This window comes from Rhinolophus sinicus, linkage group LG06, assembly GCF_036562045.2.
Source record: "Rhinolophus sinicus isolate RSC01 linkage group LG06, ASM3656204v1, whole genome shotgun sequence".
NCBI classification, from domain to species: Eukaryota; Metazoa; Chordata; class Mammalia; order Chiroptera; family Rhinolophidae; genus Rhinolophus; species Rhinolophus sinicus.
Window position 1 is genome coordinate 7,977,018 of NC_133756.1, and position 12,994 is coordinate 7,990,011.

The 12,994-nt window shown below is 56.6% G+C and overlaps 1 protein-coding gene across 7 annotated transcripts in view; it reads left to right on the top strand.

The window, feature by feature from the left end:
• The window catches only part of GNB1 (G protein subunit beta 1), a 70,215-nt gene extending 58,696 nt beyond the window's left edge, over positions 1–11,519 (top strand). For all 7 annotated transcript variants that reach the window (XM_074334273.1, XM_074334270.1, XM_074334272.1 and 4 more), the window contains 5 exons: positions 6,454–6,520; positions 7,108–7,309; positions 7,993–8,209; positions 9,512–9,626; positions 9,856–11,519. In XM_074334273.1, the coding sequence (XP_074190374.1) occupies positions 6,454–6,520; positions 7,108–7,309; positions 7,993–8,209; positions 9,512–9,618 (593 nt within the window). In that variant the 3' untranslated portion in view covers positions 9,619–9,626; positions 9,856–11,519. The remainder of the gene's footprint in view (positions 1–6,453; positions 6,521–7,107; positions 7,310–7,992; positions 8,210–9,511; positions 9,627–9,855) is intronic.
• The last annotated feature ends 1,475 nt before the right edge of the window (positions 11,520–12,994 follow it).

The following is a 12,994-nucleotide window of genomic DNA, read 5'->3' on the forward strand; positions in this document are numbered from 1 at the left end:
CTTTCCCCTTGACTGTGTTGGGTAGTAGAGCCCCCTCTGGCCAGCATGTGGGTGGTGCTTCTGCCTTGCACAGCGTCCAGTTCATTCCCACAGCTGGTGACGCTGGTACAGGCAGATTTAGCTCCATCACTTCAGCACTTACCCTCCGTTCCTGCCTTCTTGGGGACTTTTCCTGCCTTTTTTCCTGTCTTTTACTCGACTTTTTCAAATTCGACTTTATCTGTTGACTTCTTTGGTTACCTCTGCGCTGTCTGTGTAGAGTTGTGAAGGGCTTACAGGGCCCGTGTATAATTTTTCGTGGCCCACTCCCAGTTAGCACTGTATGGACTCACGTAACGCGAAGGCCCCTGACGTTCTCGGAGGTGTCGCATCTGCAAGTGGTATGAGCCCCACAACACGTGGTACATTTTTCCCTTTAAACATTTGGAGCCATTTGAAGCAATTTTAGAGTCTGACATTTACTCAAATGGGAACCATTTTTGTGCTCTTCCTCCCTTGTAAAAATGTGAGTTTTCTTAGGGGCCCCTCAGCTGGGTGAACTTGTTTATCAAATCTCACAGTTCGTGCGGGTCTGCTAACTGCATTCTCTGTTTCCATTTTTCTGAAAATGCCTGTTTTCCTCCATTCTTAAAGAATGTTTTTGTTGCATATAATTCTGAGTTGACTTTTTTTTTTTTTTTAGAGCTTCCGAGATCCTTCTGTTGTTTAATGGCTCGGCTGTGATGTCCTTGGTGTGATTCTTTGTATCTCTTGTGCTTTACTATCCTGAACCTGTAGGTTTTGTCTTGCACTAAACTAGGGATGTTTTCGGCCATGTCTTCCCATGTGTTTCGTGTGCTGTGGTCTGTCCGTCATGCCCAGGAGGTGTGTGTTCAGACCCGATGTCCCTTCTGCTGCTGTGCGTCTGTCTGGTGTCTGTTTTCCAGACTTGCGTGTTTCAGGTCTGTCCTCAGGGCCGTGTGGTTGGTATCCTCAAGTACCGTTTACGTCTGATGTTCTCATGTTCGCTCTGGAATTTGTTTGCTTTTTAGAAAATAGTGCTTATTTTTCTGTTGAGATTTCCTGTCTTGTGTTCATTACGAGCACGTGGGTATCCTTGAGCACAGCTCCAAGAACTGCCTTTAGAGTTCTTGTCTCCATTTCCAGTAGCGAATCCTCGAGGCTGGCCCTGGTGGGGCTCTCTTCCCTCGAGTAGGGGTGGCATTTCCCTGTTTCTCAGCACCTTGAGTAATCGCTGTTGTGCTGTGAGGCTGGTTCTGCTGTGTTCTGCTGGTCTGGTGTTTGCTCCATCCGGCAGCAGCCCGACCCTGCCGGGCCACATCGGCCGGCTCTGACTTGCTCATGTGCGAGCCAGGTGTGGGGCAGCTGGGGGCTGACTCACGGGCCCGTCCTGTGGCTCTCCTTTCACTTTCTGGTTGCGGTTGCCCAGAACTCTGACCACGGGCTGTCAAGCAGGTTGGCCACAGGTCTCAGGTCTGTAGTGCAGCCGCGTGGGTGTTGCCGGTGTGGGCCTGTGTCTGGCAGTGCCTTTCCCGTCTTCCCCTGTGGGCTCCCTGACTTGTCCGCCTCTGCTGCCAGTTCCTTTAGAGATTTGTCTTTCTGCTTGTCCCGAGCTCGTAGAGGTTGTCTGGGAGAAGGCTGCTCCTGGGGCTGGAAACCGCTGCCCCCCGCCAGTCCTTGTAAACTGGGGCATGCTGTGTTTACTGCACCTCAGACGTTCTCGGTCTCGTTTCTAATCAGGGTCAGTGTGTCAGCTCCCATGTTTAATCAGAGGCTTCTGGATTTTTTAACACTGTGTTTGTTGAAATAAAACTAGTTATTAGAGGGAATAGTTTAGATATTTGGTTTCCTTCATGAATCATGAAATTTTACTTCTGGGAGCTGAGTGTTGTTGTGTAAAACATTTGGTCCTTTAAGAGTGTGACTGTCTTCAGATAGGAGATGCAATTGTCAGCTCCAATCCAGTAGAGGTTACAATGCGATAACTTACACCAGTCACACTTCAGTCAGCAGGTAAAGGTGTGAGCGGTGTCTGCTGGTTAGAGCTTGTTGTTGGGCCCTTTGCCCTCTGGGCTTGAGTGTTGACTTCCGAACGCTTTGGTAAGCCAGAGTTGGGAGACATTTCTCCGAATCTTAGAGACTCAGCTGCCCACACACTTCACCCGAGCCGTGCCCTCAGCAGGCTTCCTGCCTCCCTCGTGACAGAGCCTGACAGTCTCGGGGCGGGAGTCCCTGCGGTCAGCGACCAGGAGGTGCATGGTGGTTAGGGCTATGTTGCTGCTGTTCCCCTGAAAAGAAGGGCCCACATGGAACCAGGAGAAGCTTCTTTCCCTGGAGCTGGCTGCTCGGGCTTTGGAAGCTCTTGAGCCACGCGGCTGGCACTAAGGTGTTGTGGGTTCTCCACACGTCACCACGGTTAAGTGAGCAGGTTGTAGCCCTGTTATGGTGGAGGGTCCCGCCTTTGGTTTGTGGAAAACTGTCTGTGAAGTGCAGTGAAGGGAAGACCCTCCCGGTAGGTTGCAGAGGAAACATCAGGCGCTTTGGGTCTGGTTGGAGTTCTGCCTTTTAAGAGTCCATCTCAGAGTGAGGGGTAAACGCAGTGATCGGGACAGACACTGTTACTGCTGTACTTACGTACGTCAAGGGAGGATGAAACTTAGCGAGAACTGTTTCTGTGGAAGCAGCAGTTCAGAGGCGTTACGTTATGTGTGAAAAGTGAGTACTGACAGCAGCGCTCATTTCTGCCGAGGGCGCCAGGCCCACTCTCACAGGTGGTTTTCATAGCAGATGCCGTGGGTTAGCGCAGAGGTTCCTTCTTCCCTGAACCTCCTGTCGCATTGTGGACGCACTTACCTTGCCTGAGGTCCTTCTGCTCCAGGAGTCCAGCTGGGCTGCTCTTTGGCGGGTGGTTAAATGTGACATCTGATTTAGGCTTTCTGTGGTCACAGCCTGGGGAACTTGGGTCCCACTGCTCACTTACGACCTCCTAGACTGCCTGACACCGGTGAGGTGGGGCCTCGCGACGCCTCCTATCAGAGCGTGTCGGCCCGCAGCCCACAGGTGGCTCCGTGAACCTGCTGTCCATCTTCCCGCTGAGTCTCCCCAGCAGAGAGGACCCTTTTCCCAGGGGTGCCATGCATCTTGACCATGCCCGCTGTTGGCCACGGTAGTTCCACAGCTGCCCGCCAGCTGCCAGGATTGTGACTGTCCAGATCGGGCTGTCAGACGTCCTCGTGATGGTGAGCCCTACCGAGTGCTGCCAAAAGCCCGAGGCTGAGAGTGCCAGTGGCCCTAAAGGTTTTTCCCATCCGCGTCTGTTCACGCTGAGTCCAGCTTTCAGCGGAACACAGTTAGGAGTTGGCCTCGCTTGGGGTGCTGGGAGGCCTTCCTCCTAATAAAACCGTTCTTTGGCATTTCCTCACTTTGATCTTCACGTTACCTCAGTCTCTCTCGTTCCTCTTCACCAAACGTCTCCAAGAACACGCGTTCCACTCCTCCTCTGCCATCCGCGCCTGTGCAGCCTCGGGGAGCCGTGGCCTGTCCTCGGGGCCAGGCCCACACGGTCCATCCCTCGAGCAGCCACTACAGCAGCCGTTGGTTTTGTCCCGCTGCAGCTGAGCCGCGAGCGAGCGCAGAGGCAGTGCCCGGGCAGGACTGTCGCCTGCTCTTGTGCCCAGTGCCAGCCAGGCTCCCGTGCTCTGCACAGTGTGGTCGGGTTAAAGGTACAGCGTGCGGTCACGCAAGGAACGGAGTGCGAGAGTACCTTCATTTGTGTTCTGACCTGTGCTCTCACCCAGAACTGCAGTGTCATTTTTAAAGCGTGTGGCACGCTAATTTGTCCCCGTTGTTGGACATTTGGGCAGTTTCCAGTTGTCGCGGGTACAGACATGATTCCTGGAGGTAAAGGATTTCTCTGCCGTCCCACTGCCTCGGGATCAGGTAGCAGGCTGGGTGGTGTGATCTTGGGCTGCATGTGGGCAGGCTTCAGGGCACATGGGTCACCAGCGCGCCCTCCAGGTAAAGAAGAGAGTGTGTCTGCTTCTCTGGCACCAGACCAGCCTGGATGGCCCAGCCTGGATGGCCACCTCCGTCCTCGGGCACCTCCATATGCCTTTCACGTGCCCTTGACCTCAGTGCCTGCTCTGTCCTGGCTCACCTCATCCCTCCACCAGGCTGTCTCCACCTGACGTAACAACACACACACACACACCTGGGGAGGGGGCTCTCTCCACCTGAGGTGACTTCTCTCTCACACACCTCAGGGAAGCTGTGCATTCTTCAGTAATAATAAAGATGGTAGCCACTGGCTTTTGAGAATCTCTTGAGTGCACAGACAGCTGTTTCTCCCAACAGTTCTCTGGACTTGTCCCCAGTTCATATGGTCCGACAGGCTCCTGAGAGAACTTACAGGGATTCCCTCTGGGCAGTCTCCACGCTGAGAACTGAGCCCAGCCTTTCTGGTTTCTAAGCCTGCCTCCCTGCTGGCCTGCTGGCGGCTGTCCATCCTGGAAACACGGGGTGCCCACACGGGGCGACCAGGCTGCACCACTGTGTTTGTATCTGATGGGTTCCTGTCTCAGTGCTGTTGGGCGTGGTGCTCGGTACTGGTTTCCACTTCTTTCTAAGAGAAAGTTTGTTTGTAAAACATGCTACCTACCCATTTTACTGCTTTTCCCCTCCCAAAATACAAAAAGTACCCAAATGAATTACAAGATTATGACCCAGCAGCCCGGACCCTGTTTCATTAAAAGTGATATATTTGAAAGATCCTATTTGCAGGAAGTTAAAAAATGAAAGCTGGAGGCCGCCCTCCTGGACACTCCCTCCTGCCCTCTGGGGATGAGTCCTGTGTGCTGGGAGGGGGAAGGGCTCTGCGCCTTCAGCCCCACGGCCACACTGCACGCGCCCTGGGAGTCGTCGTGGTCTTGACTCCAGGTGCCAGTTACTGTCCCGTGGGAGGGGTCGCCCCACAGCCCTCCCTCCCATTGCCTGCTGGTCGCAGCGATGCTTGCTGACCTCTGAGGCCCTGCTCAGTCCAGGTCATGTCGCAGTGCTCAAGCCGTGCTTGTAGCGCTCGGTCTGGGTCTAGGGCACCGCGTGGCTGGGCCAGAGCTACCCGAGGGCGGACACAGGTGGCCTTTGAGGTCGCACTCTTCGTGCACAACACCTAGGAGAGCCCCTGACCCCTGTGCTCACAGGTGGAGGCTGAGGGCGGTGGCAGTGCGCTGAGGGTCATGGACCTGTGGGGGGTCACCTTACTGTGGGTGCTCCCAGGAGGCGGCATCGGGAAGTTCCCTGAGAAGATGAGTGTGCCCGGAAGGTGCTGTTCTTGCGGGGAGCCCGGCTGATGGAGGCGAGGGTCGCTGTGGGCCTGGCTTTCAGCGCTGGCCGCTCCTGTCCCGTGCGATGGGCTCCGGGACATGTGTGAGCACACATTCTGTTCTACGCACAGACCTGCATTTCGAAATTGTCATCTCCTCGTGTTCTCTCTTTGGGAGCCAGTTCAGTAATAGTTGTTAGAGAAATGCTTTCTTTTCCGGTATTCTTGTACTTTCCACATCTGAACCCTTCGGTGGGTTTCTTCTGCTTCTGATTTTACCGACTCATGCAGCATCACACGTGCCCTGGTGTGGACTGGGGACAAGGTTCCAGGGCACGGCAGGCCTGGCAGTTAATGCCCACAGGAGCAGCCATGCTGTTGTGTCTCCCCCGCCTGCTGACATGCAGCCGCCGTGGGCCCACGCCCTCCAGCGAGGCTCACCCCCCCGCCACACACACACACACACACACACACACACTCACTCACTCACTCACTCACTCACTCCTGGTTCTCAAGGTCACTCACTGGAACAAAAGCAGAATCCTGGTCAGCAGAGCTGATTGAGGAGAAGTCATAGTGTACCGTTCATCTCTGTGCCTTTCCTGGTTCCAGAAGCTGCTCATGGCTGGGAGTCTCGACATGCCCCACTGTACCCCCGCCGTGGTGCCATGGCTCTGCCTGGCCTCCCACATGCTCAGGCGACCACAGCTTCTGTCTTGTAGGAAACACAACCCTGCTCAGCATGCCTTCCTGGAGGGCTCGGGGCCTCTGCAGACCACCCTCTCCCTGCTTTCCCCCAACACCTGGGCCATCCGCCATTCTCCCCACAACGTCCTGTGGAGTGAGTGACTGAGCGAGCGAGAGAGCGAGCGGGATGGGAGTGGGCACGATGGACTCATGGTGCTGAGAAGAGCGGGGAGGTGTGGCCATGTGAGCTGTGCACGTGACATACTGCTGTTTGTCCTTTCTTCCTGTGCACCCACGGGGCTGGGGCCAGGAGCTGACGAGGCGTTTGTCTTCACCGACGTGTGGGACTCCAGGGGTGTCCATTCCATGCTGCCCACGGCTTCTCCACTTACAGGGCCATGGGGTCGTGGTGCTTGCAACTTGGGCTCATTGTGTCTGTTTTCTAGGTTACCTGTCCTGCTGTCGCTTCCTGGACGACAATCAGATCGTCACCAGCTCTGGAGACACTACCTGGTGAGTATCCGTCTCACACTGCTCGCCTCACGTCTGCAGCTCTAGGCAAGTAGGAAATGAGATTCTGGACATTAATCAGGCCTGATGCGAAAGGAGCCTTTCAGTGGCTTGGCTTTCCGTGGGTCTGATGCACAGGAACAGCACACGTTCTGCTCCTCTGCGGTTGGTGTTGCTCCAAGCCATGGCTTTGCCTGGTGTCATCCCCACACCCCAGCCTGTAGGACCCCCGAGGGCACTGAGCTGGCAGAACAGACAGAACTGTCCTCTGCCCCATCTGGGCCACGAGCCAGGAGCTTCTTCCAGCCCTTAGCAGCGTGTGTGTGGCAGGCACCCCCACATCCTATGTCCCTGCTGTAACGGGACACTGGCTCCCTCTTTGTTGGGGTTTCAGATGACGTGGAGGTCACAGTCACGCAGGCGCGTGGCCAAGCACTCACCTGATTGTCGTTTGTCTGCTTTGTTTCCCTCCAAACAAAGTTGCATTACGAATTGAGATTTGTCTTAAGGAAAAGCACAGAGGTTTCCTGTGGTCCTGGGTGGTTCTGACCGGGCATCTGAGAAACTGCTTGTCATGTCTCCTACCGCAGCGCTCTGTGGGACATCGAGACCGGCCAGCAGACGACCACGTTTACCGGACACACCGGGGATGTGATGAGCCTTTCTCTCGCTCCTGACACCAGGCTGTTTGTCTCTGGTGCTTGTGACGCTTCAGCCAAACTCTGGGACGTGCGAGAAGGGATGTGTCGGCAGACCTTCACCGGCCACGAGTCAGACATCAACGCCATCTGTGTGAGTGCTGGGGTCCTGCGGTGTGGGTCGGGGGTCAGACTGGTGCCCAGGGCGTGCAGAATGCATCATTTCACTTGAAAATGTTTTTAGGGTTAGATGTTCTCTTTTCTATACAAATACAACTGAATTTACCAGAAGATCCCTGTAGAAAATTGGGTGTGATGTGCTCAGCCCTCGGGGGGGCCAGCTGCTGTGTGCAGACCGTGAATCTCACAGACGTTGGAGGTGTCTGCCGTGTCCCGGGCCCGCTCCCCGTCCTGGGGAAGTGGGGCTCCCCTGCAGGCCAGGCTAGCTTGTCCACAGACTTGAGGGGCCTGGCCCTGAGGGGAGACATGCAGGGACACGACTGGTTGGCCGGGGGTCCCTTCCCGGGTCAGCCTGACTGCTGGCGGCCTGCGGAGCAGCCCAGACCCACTGGTGATGCCCACACCTTTATGTTCCTGTGGAAAAACACTAAGATGAGATGTGCTCCTGTGTTGGAGGCACTCCTGCAGTTTACTCAACGCAGAGCCCCATGTCCTGGTCCCCAGGCTGCTGCCCGGCCCCTGTGGAGTGGCCTCCGGATCCTGCCAGAGTCCTGCCCTGGCCGGTGTCTGGTTCTGCGCCAGCAGTAGCCCTGCTCTTGCGTGGCCTGTTTCCGGTATTTACCTTGTGCCTCGGCACACTGTGCTTCCTCACTCCAGTTCTTTCCAAATGGCAATGCGTTTGCCACCGGCTCAGACGACGCCACCTGCAGACTGTTCGACCTCCGTGCGGACCAGGAGCTCATGACCTACTCCCACGACAACATCATATGCGGGATCACCTCCGTGTCGTTCTCCAAGAGCGGGCGCCTCCTGCTCGCCGGCTACGACGACTTCAACTGCAACGTCTGGGATGCGCTCAAAGCCGACAGGGCAGGTGGGTGAGCGCGGGCCGTCCACCGCACGTCTCGCAGGCTGCACGTGGCTCCTCACACAGGCCGAACAGTGTAGGTTTCTGTCGGTCAGGCTGGCAAGGAACACGCGCACCTGACTGTACTGCCAGCCCCGTGGCTTGGCCTGGACAGGGGCAGGGGACAGGCTGGAGGCGCCCAGCCTCTGGGTCCCACGTGCACTTCTGAGGGGCATGGGTCTGCCACATTGGCGGGAACAGGTGAGCGGCTGGGTGTTCAGGCCCCACCGGCTGTCTCTCCCGTCCGGTCGCGCGTGCCGGAACTGTCGCCTGCTCACGGAGCACAGACCAGGCGGGTGTGCCGGTGAGGTGTAGAGCCTGAGGCCACACAGCAAGGGCAGGTGTGGTGGTGTCAAGTGCATCGCGACGGGGGGCGAAAGACGAGGACTTGGGGGTGGGACGGACTGACCCCTCATGTTGTTGCGCTCTGTTAGTCTCAGTGCTGAGGGAGTGTGACCCCGGGACCTGTGGGGTCTCACCTTGGCTTCTGCTTCTGGGTGGCTCTACTCCCTGCCCTGGGAGAACTCTTCTCTCGTTTCCCCTGTTCCTCCTGCCTGGGCCCCAGCTCCCTGTTCACGGTGCGGCTGAGCACCCTGGAAGCCAAGCGAGGCCGTGGAGAGCCCTGCTCCACCTTGGATGCTGGTCCCCCACGCAGCTGTGACGTTGCTGGGTGCAGGCGTTGGGTGTGGGTGGGGGGTCTCTGAAGTCAGCCCTCAGTTCCTGTGGAAGGGCAGGATACCAGCTGATGATTATGGTGTTGATGGGAGGCCTGTCTCTGTGACCCTCACTGTGTCCCGCACTAGGCCCGGGGGTCACAGACGCAGAAGGGCAGCTCGCAGCTTACACTCTCGTGCGGTCATTGTCTGAGACTGAGGTAGTTCGGGTTTTTTATTTCAGTTCTTACCCTTGCAAGTGCTCAGGAGCTGCTATGAGAGGCCCTACTGTGTGTGTGTGTGTGCGCCTGTTCCTGTCACCGTGCTGCCCGGGACAGGCTGGTTGCCGGTGTTTCTGCAGTGTTTCTTGTGGGGACACCTGTCCTGGCTGGAGGTGTGCCCACAGTGTTTCTAAGACAGAAGTGCCCTAGCCCCCCGCGCTTCAGACTTCAGTCTAATTTCCAGCCGACCAGACCCTTCCCGGCGTCCTCTCCTGGCCACCCAGGCCTCGTAGGACGGGCTGTAGCGGGTCCTGGGTTTGCCTCACAGTGTCAATGCGTCACTGGGTGAGAGAGACATCTCTGGGACCCAGAGTGACTGCTGTCATCGCTTCCAGGTGTCTTGGCCGGGCATGACAACCGCGTCAGCTGCCTGGGGGTGACTGACGACGGGATGGCTGTGGCGACAGGGTCTTGGGACAGCTTCCTCAAGATCTGGAACTAAGCCGGCAGGTAAGGGGGCAGCCCGGTGCCCTTCCCTGCTCGTCCTGCATGTAGTTCTCGGGACACGTGCGATGGCATCCGCGTGGTTTCCCGCTGAGTTCTGAGCTGGCGTTGGTGGGTTGGGACCCACGGTAAGGGGGGTGCCATGTGCCTCGGAGCAGTAGGAGGCACAGCTCTGAGACTGCGTCCCAATTTAAGGCTGTTCATTGTGCGATTTTTTAAACTCTGTTTGAAACAGCAGGTGGACGCCATGGTGACTGGAAGACCACCCCACCCTGAAGCGTTACAGTGACAGCATTTCCAATCCACCCTACTAACGTGGACGCCCCCCCCACCCCACCCCGAACTACAAAAGGGCAAGATCTTTCCTTCACTTAACTGCTGAGACCAAGAGCACAATCCCCACAGAGAAGAATCTGCTGTAAACTCGACGACTCACGCATTCCTTCCGGGACCATTGTCTTGTCTTTTTGTCTTGAATGAATTTAAAAGGAAATACTGTAATAAAAATGTTAACCAGAGAGTACACTTGAGTGTGATTGTGAGACACACCAGCTCACTAGTTGGTTTGAATTTAAGACCAGGGACCCTGTTGGGGAGATGCTGGTGCAAAACCATTGCGGACTTTACCTGTAATGGGCTCTAAGTTTCAGGTTGTGTTCGTAACAGGATTTTGAAAACGTTCGTATTTCCTTTTTAAGACATCTATCTCCTTTTATGTTCACTAGTTAGACAGAGAAAGAGGGTCTAGTGCAGCCTCTCTGAAATTGTCAGTGATGTAAACTTAGTCCCCGGTTTTTCTTTCTTGTCTGGTTTCCCAGAATTGTCGTGCACAGATGTGGCCTAGAAAGGACTATGCTGAGAAGTGATGTCACCAGGCACATGCTGTTGACAGTCTTGGATGTGTGACTGTCATTGGCCAAGTCCAAACAGGCACTTTCTGCCCTGCCCACCCTGCCTTCTCAGTTTCTCACCCTCCCAGCCCGGCCTTCCCTGTGAAGTTGGGGGGAGTTTCTAACAACTGCCTGGCTCCACCCTGAGCCCCACCCGGCCTTCGAGAACCTCTGTTTTCAAGAGAGGTGCCCATCCTGTGCTCGGATAGTCAACTCTTTGTGTATGAAACCATGTACAAATCAATGTTTTGAAAATAATGATCTCAAAGTTTCTAAGTTAAATTTTAAAACATTTGGTCGTTTGCCATATTGGGTGGGTGACCCCTTAGACTCGCATGCTGTAGAAATGCTCAACCGTGCATATAGGACTCGGTCCTCAGTTGTTCTTTTTCTTTGAAGAAATAACCTCTGAATTGTAACCATTGCGGCTCTCTCTCCACTTCCTGTCGCGACTCTGCACGCTCCGGAAGCAGTACAGTCCGCAGCTCTACACGCTTGAGTAGCAGGATAAGTCACTGTTTCTTCGTTTCTCTAAACAAGTCCTGTTCCAAATGATCGCTGTTGGATTCTGGGGGGCGGGGGCAGGGGCGGGCATCCGGCCTTCCTCTTCATAACTTCCTCTCGGCCTGTCCCCCGTGGAGCGAGCCTTGGGCATGGGACGCCGGTCAGTTTCCTGAGGTGGACATCTCTGGGTCTGTGGCGAGCCCGGGGCCAGCAGCAGCGTTTGGACAGGAGCGTGGTGGCCCCGCACTCCCGTAGCAGCAGTAGTGGCTTCTCGTCTGTCCGTCTGCAGCACCCTGTACAGAAGTGCGGACTCGCGGAGGCCTGGGCCTGCAGAGTCAGCGGGAGCCCCAGCCCTTCCCATCCACACCTCTAAGCTGTCTGCTCCCTGTACCCTTCCACCTTTCATATTTAATTTTACGTCTGTACTGCAAGGAAGCTGGCTGCAAGATAGATACTGTATTAAACTGTACTGTTATTTAAGATGTAATAAAGCAGTTGGACATGAGGGCCTGGTGTGGCTGCTTCTTGGCGGCCGCTCAGTCTGGAGGCGGCCGCCTTCCCCGCGCATCAGGACTGGCCAACTGGTCGCCTGGGCAGTGCCTCACCGCCCCTGGGCTGCCCACTCCTGCCATCTCTTGTCCCCATCACAAGGAGTCCATGAAAGGAGGGTCCTCCGACAGGCCCTTCAGAGCAGCATGGGCCCAGCAGCCCTGTCCACCTGTCACCATCCAGACTGACCCGTGCTGTCCTGGGGTGGCCCTCGCTCCCTCTTCACTCGCTGAGATATCTGAGGGCATTACTCCAGAGACAGCCTTCCCTTCTGACTGCAGCGTTCATCTCAGTCTGAATAAAAACCAGCATCCTGGAAGGAAAAATGAGCGTCTGCTACCAAAGTGAGACAAAACCTTAGAGTGCGAGAGTGGAGGACAGCAGCTGCCACCTCTTCCCAGGGCATGGCTCTCAACGTGGCCCCACCCCTGGGGACTGGAAGGCAAGGGTCCCTGCTGCCCTGCGGTGACAAGGGAGTCCTCAGCAGCACACACCCGCCCTCCCCTACCTGCCTGGGGGACTGCTCTGGGCTGCTCCCAGTGGGCGGGGCGAGAACAAGCCCACCCAGCCCTGCCCCCGCCTCGAATCCTGCTGTGTCCTTCCCAGAGCCAGGGCCAAACTGCCGCTCCGCATCCTCGCTGAGTGATCTCCAGCAAGTTACTTGGCCTCTCTGTGCCCCCGATTCCCCGTGAAAACTGACCACAAAAGCACCTGCTTCCTAGAGGCCTTGTGTGTGAGGTGCTAGAGTGGGCGGCGCTGGACGCTTCACCACCAAAGACATCCCCCACCCACCCCAGGTTCGCAGCTGTGGGGCTCCCCCTGCCCAGTGCTCTTCCTGTCTCCAGTCAGGGTGGGTCCCTTTGCGAGGTGAAGGTTTTGCTCTGACACAGTTGTGTGTCTGGCATTTAGTAGGTCTGCAGGAAGAGACTGCTCCCTCACCCTGTCTCCTAAAACCTGCCAAGTGGACAGTTTGGAACACTGGCCCCTGGGGAGGTAAGACCAGGCAGGAGGGGACGGACTTGTCCTAGGCATGCTGGCTGGAGGCCAGAGGCTGGGAGACAAGATGCCCTTCGCGTAGACACACCCCCGCCACAGGGAGCCTGGGTGCCTCCCGGCCTCCCCTGCAACCCAGGCCCGTTTTGTGTGCTGGGCAGCCTCTGTTCATCCCGTTCTTCCAGCCGGCACAGCAGAGGCCAGAGCTGGGAGCAGGAGCCAGAAGAGGAACACTCCTTCCTGCCACCGCACCTGAGAGCCTGGGGCACCCCCTGACTGCACCCGAAAGCCAGGCAGCACCCCCCAGGCTGCACCCAAAATCCAGGGTGCCTCTGCCCCCCCATGAGTCCAGCTGTGGGAGAGCAGCCCCAACAAACACCGCCCTCCATGGCCCAGGCTCCCGGCTTCTCCTTCCCCATCAACCCTGCTGTCCCCCAT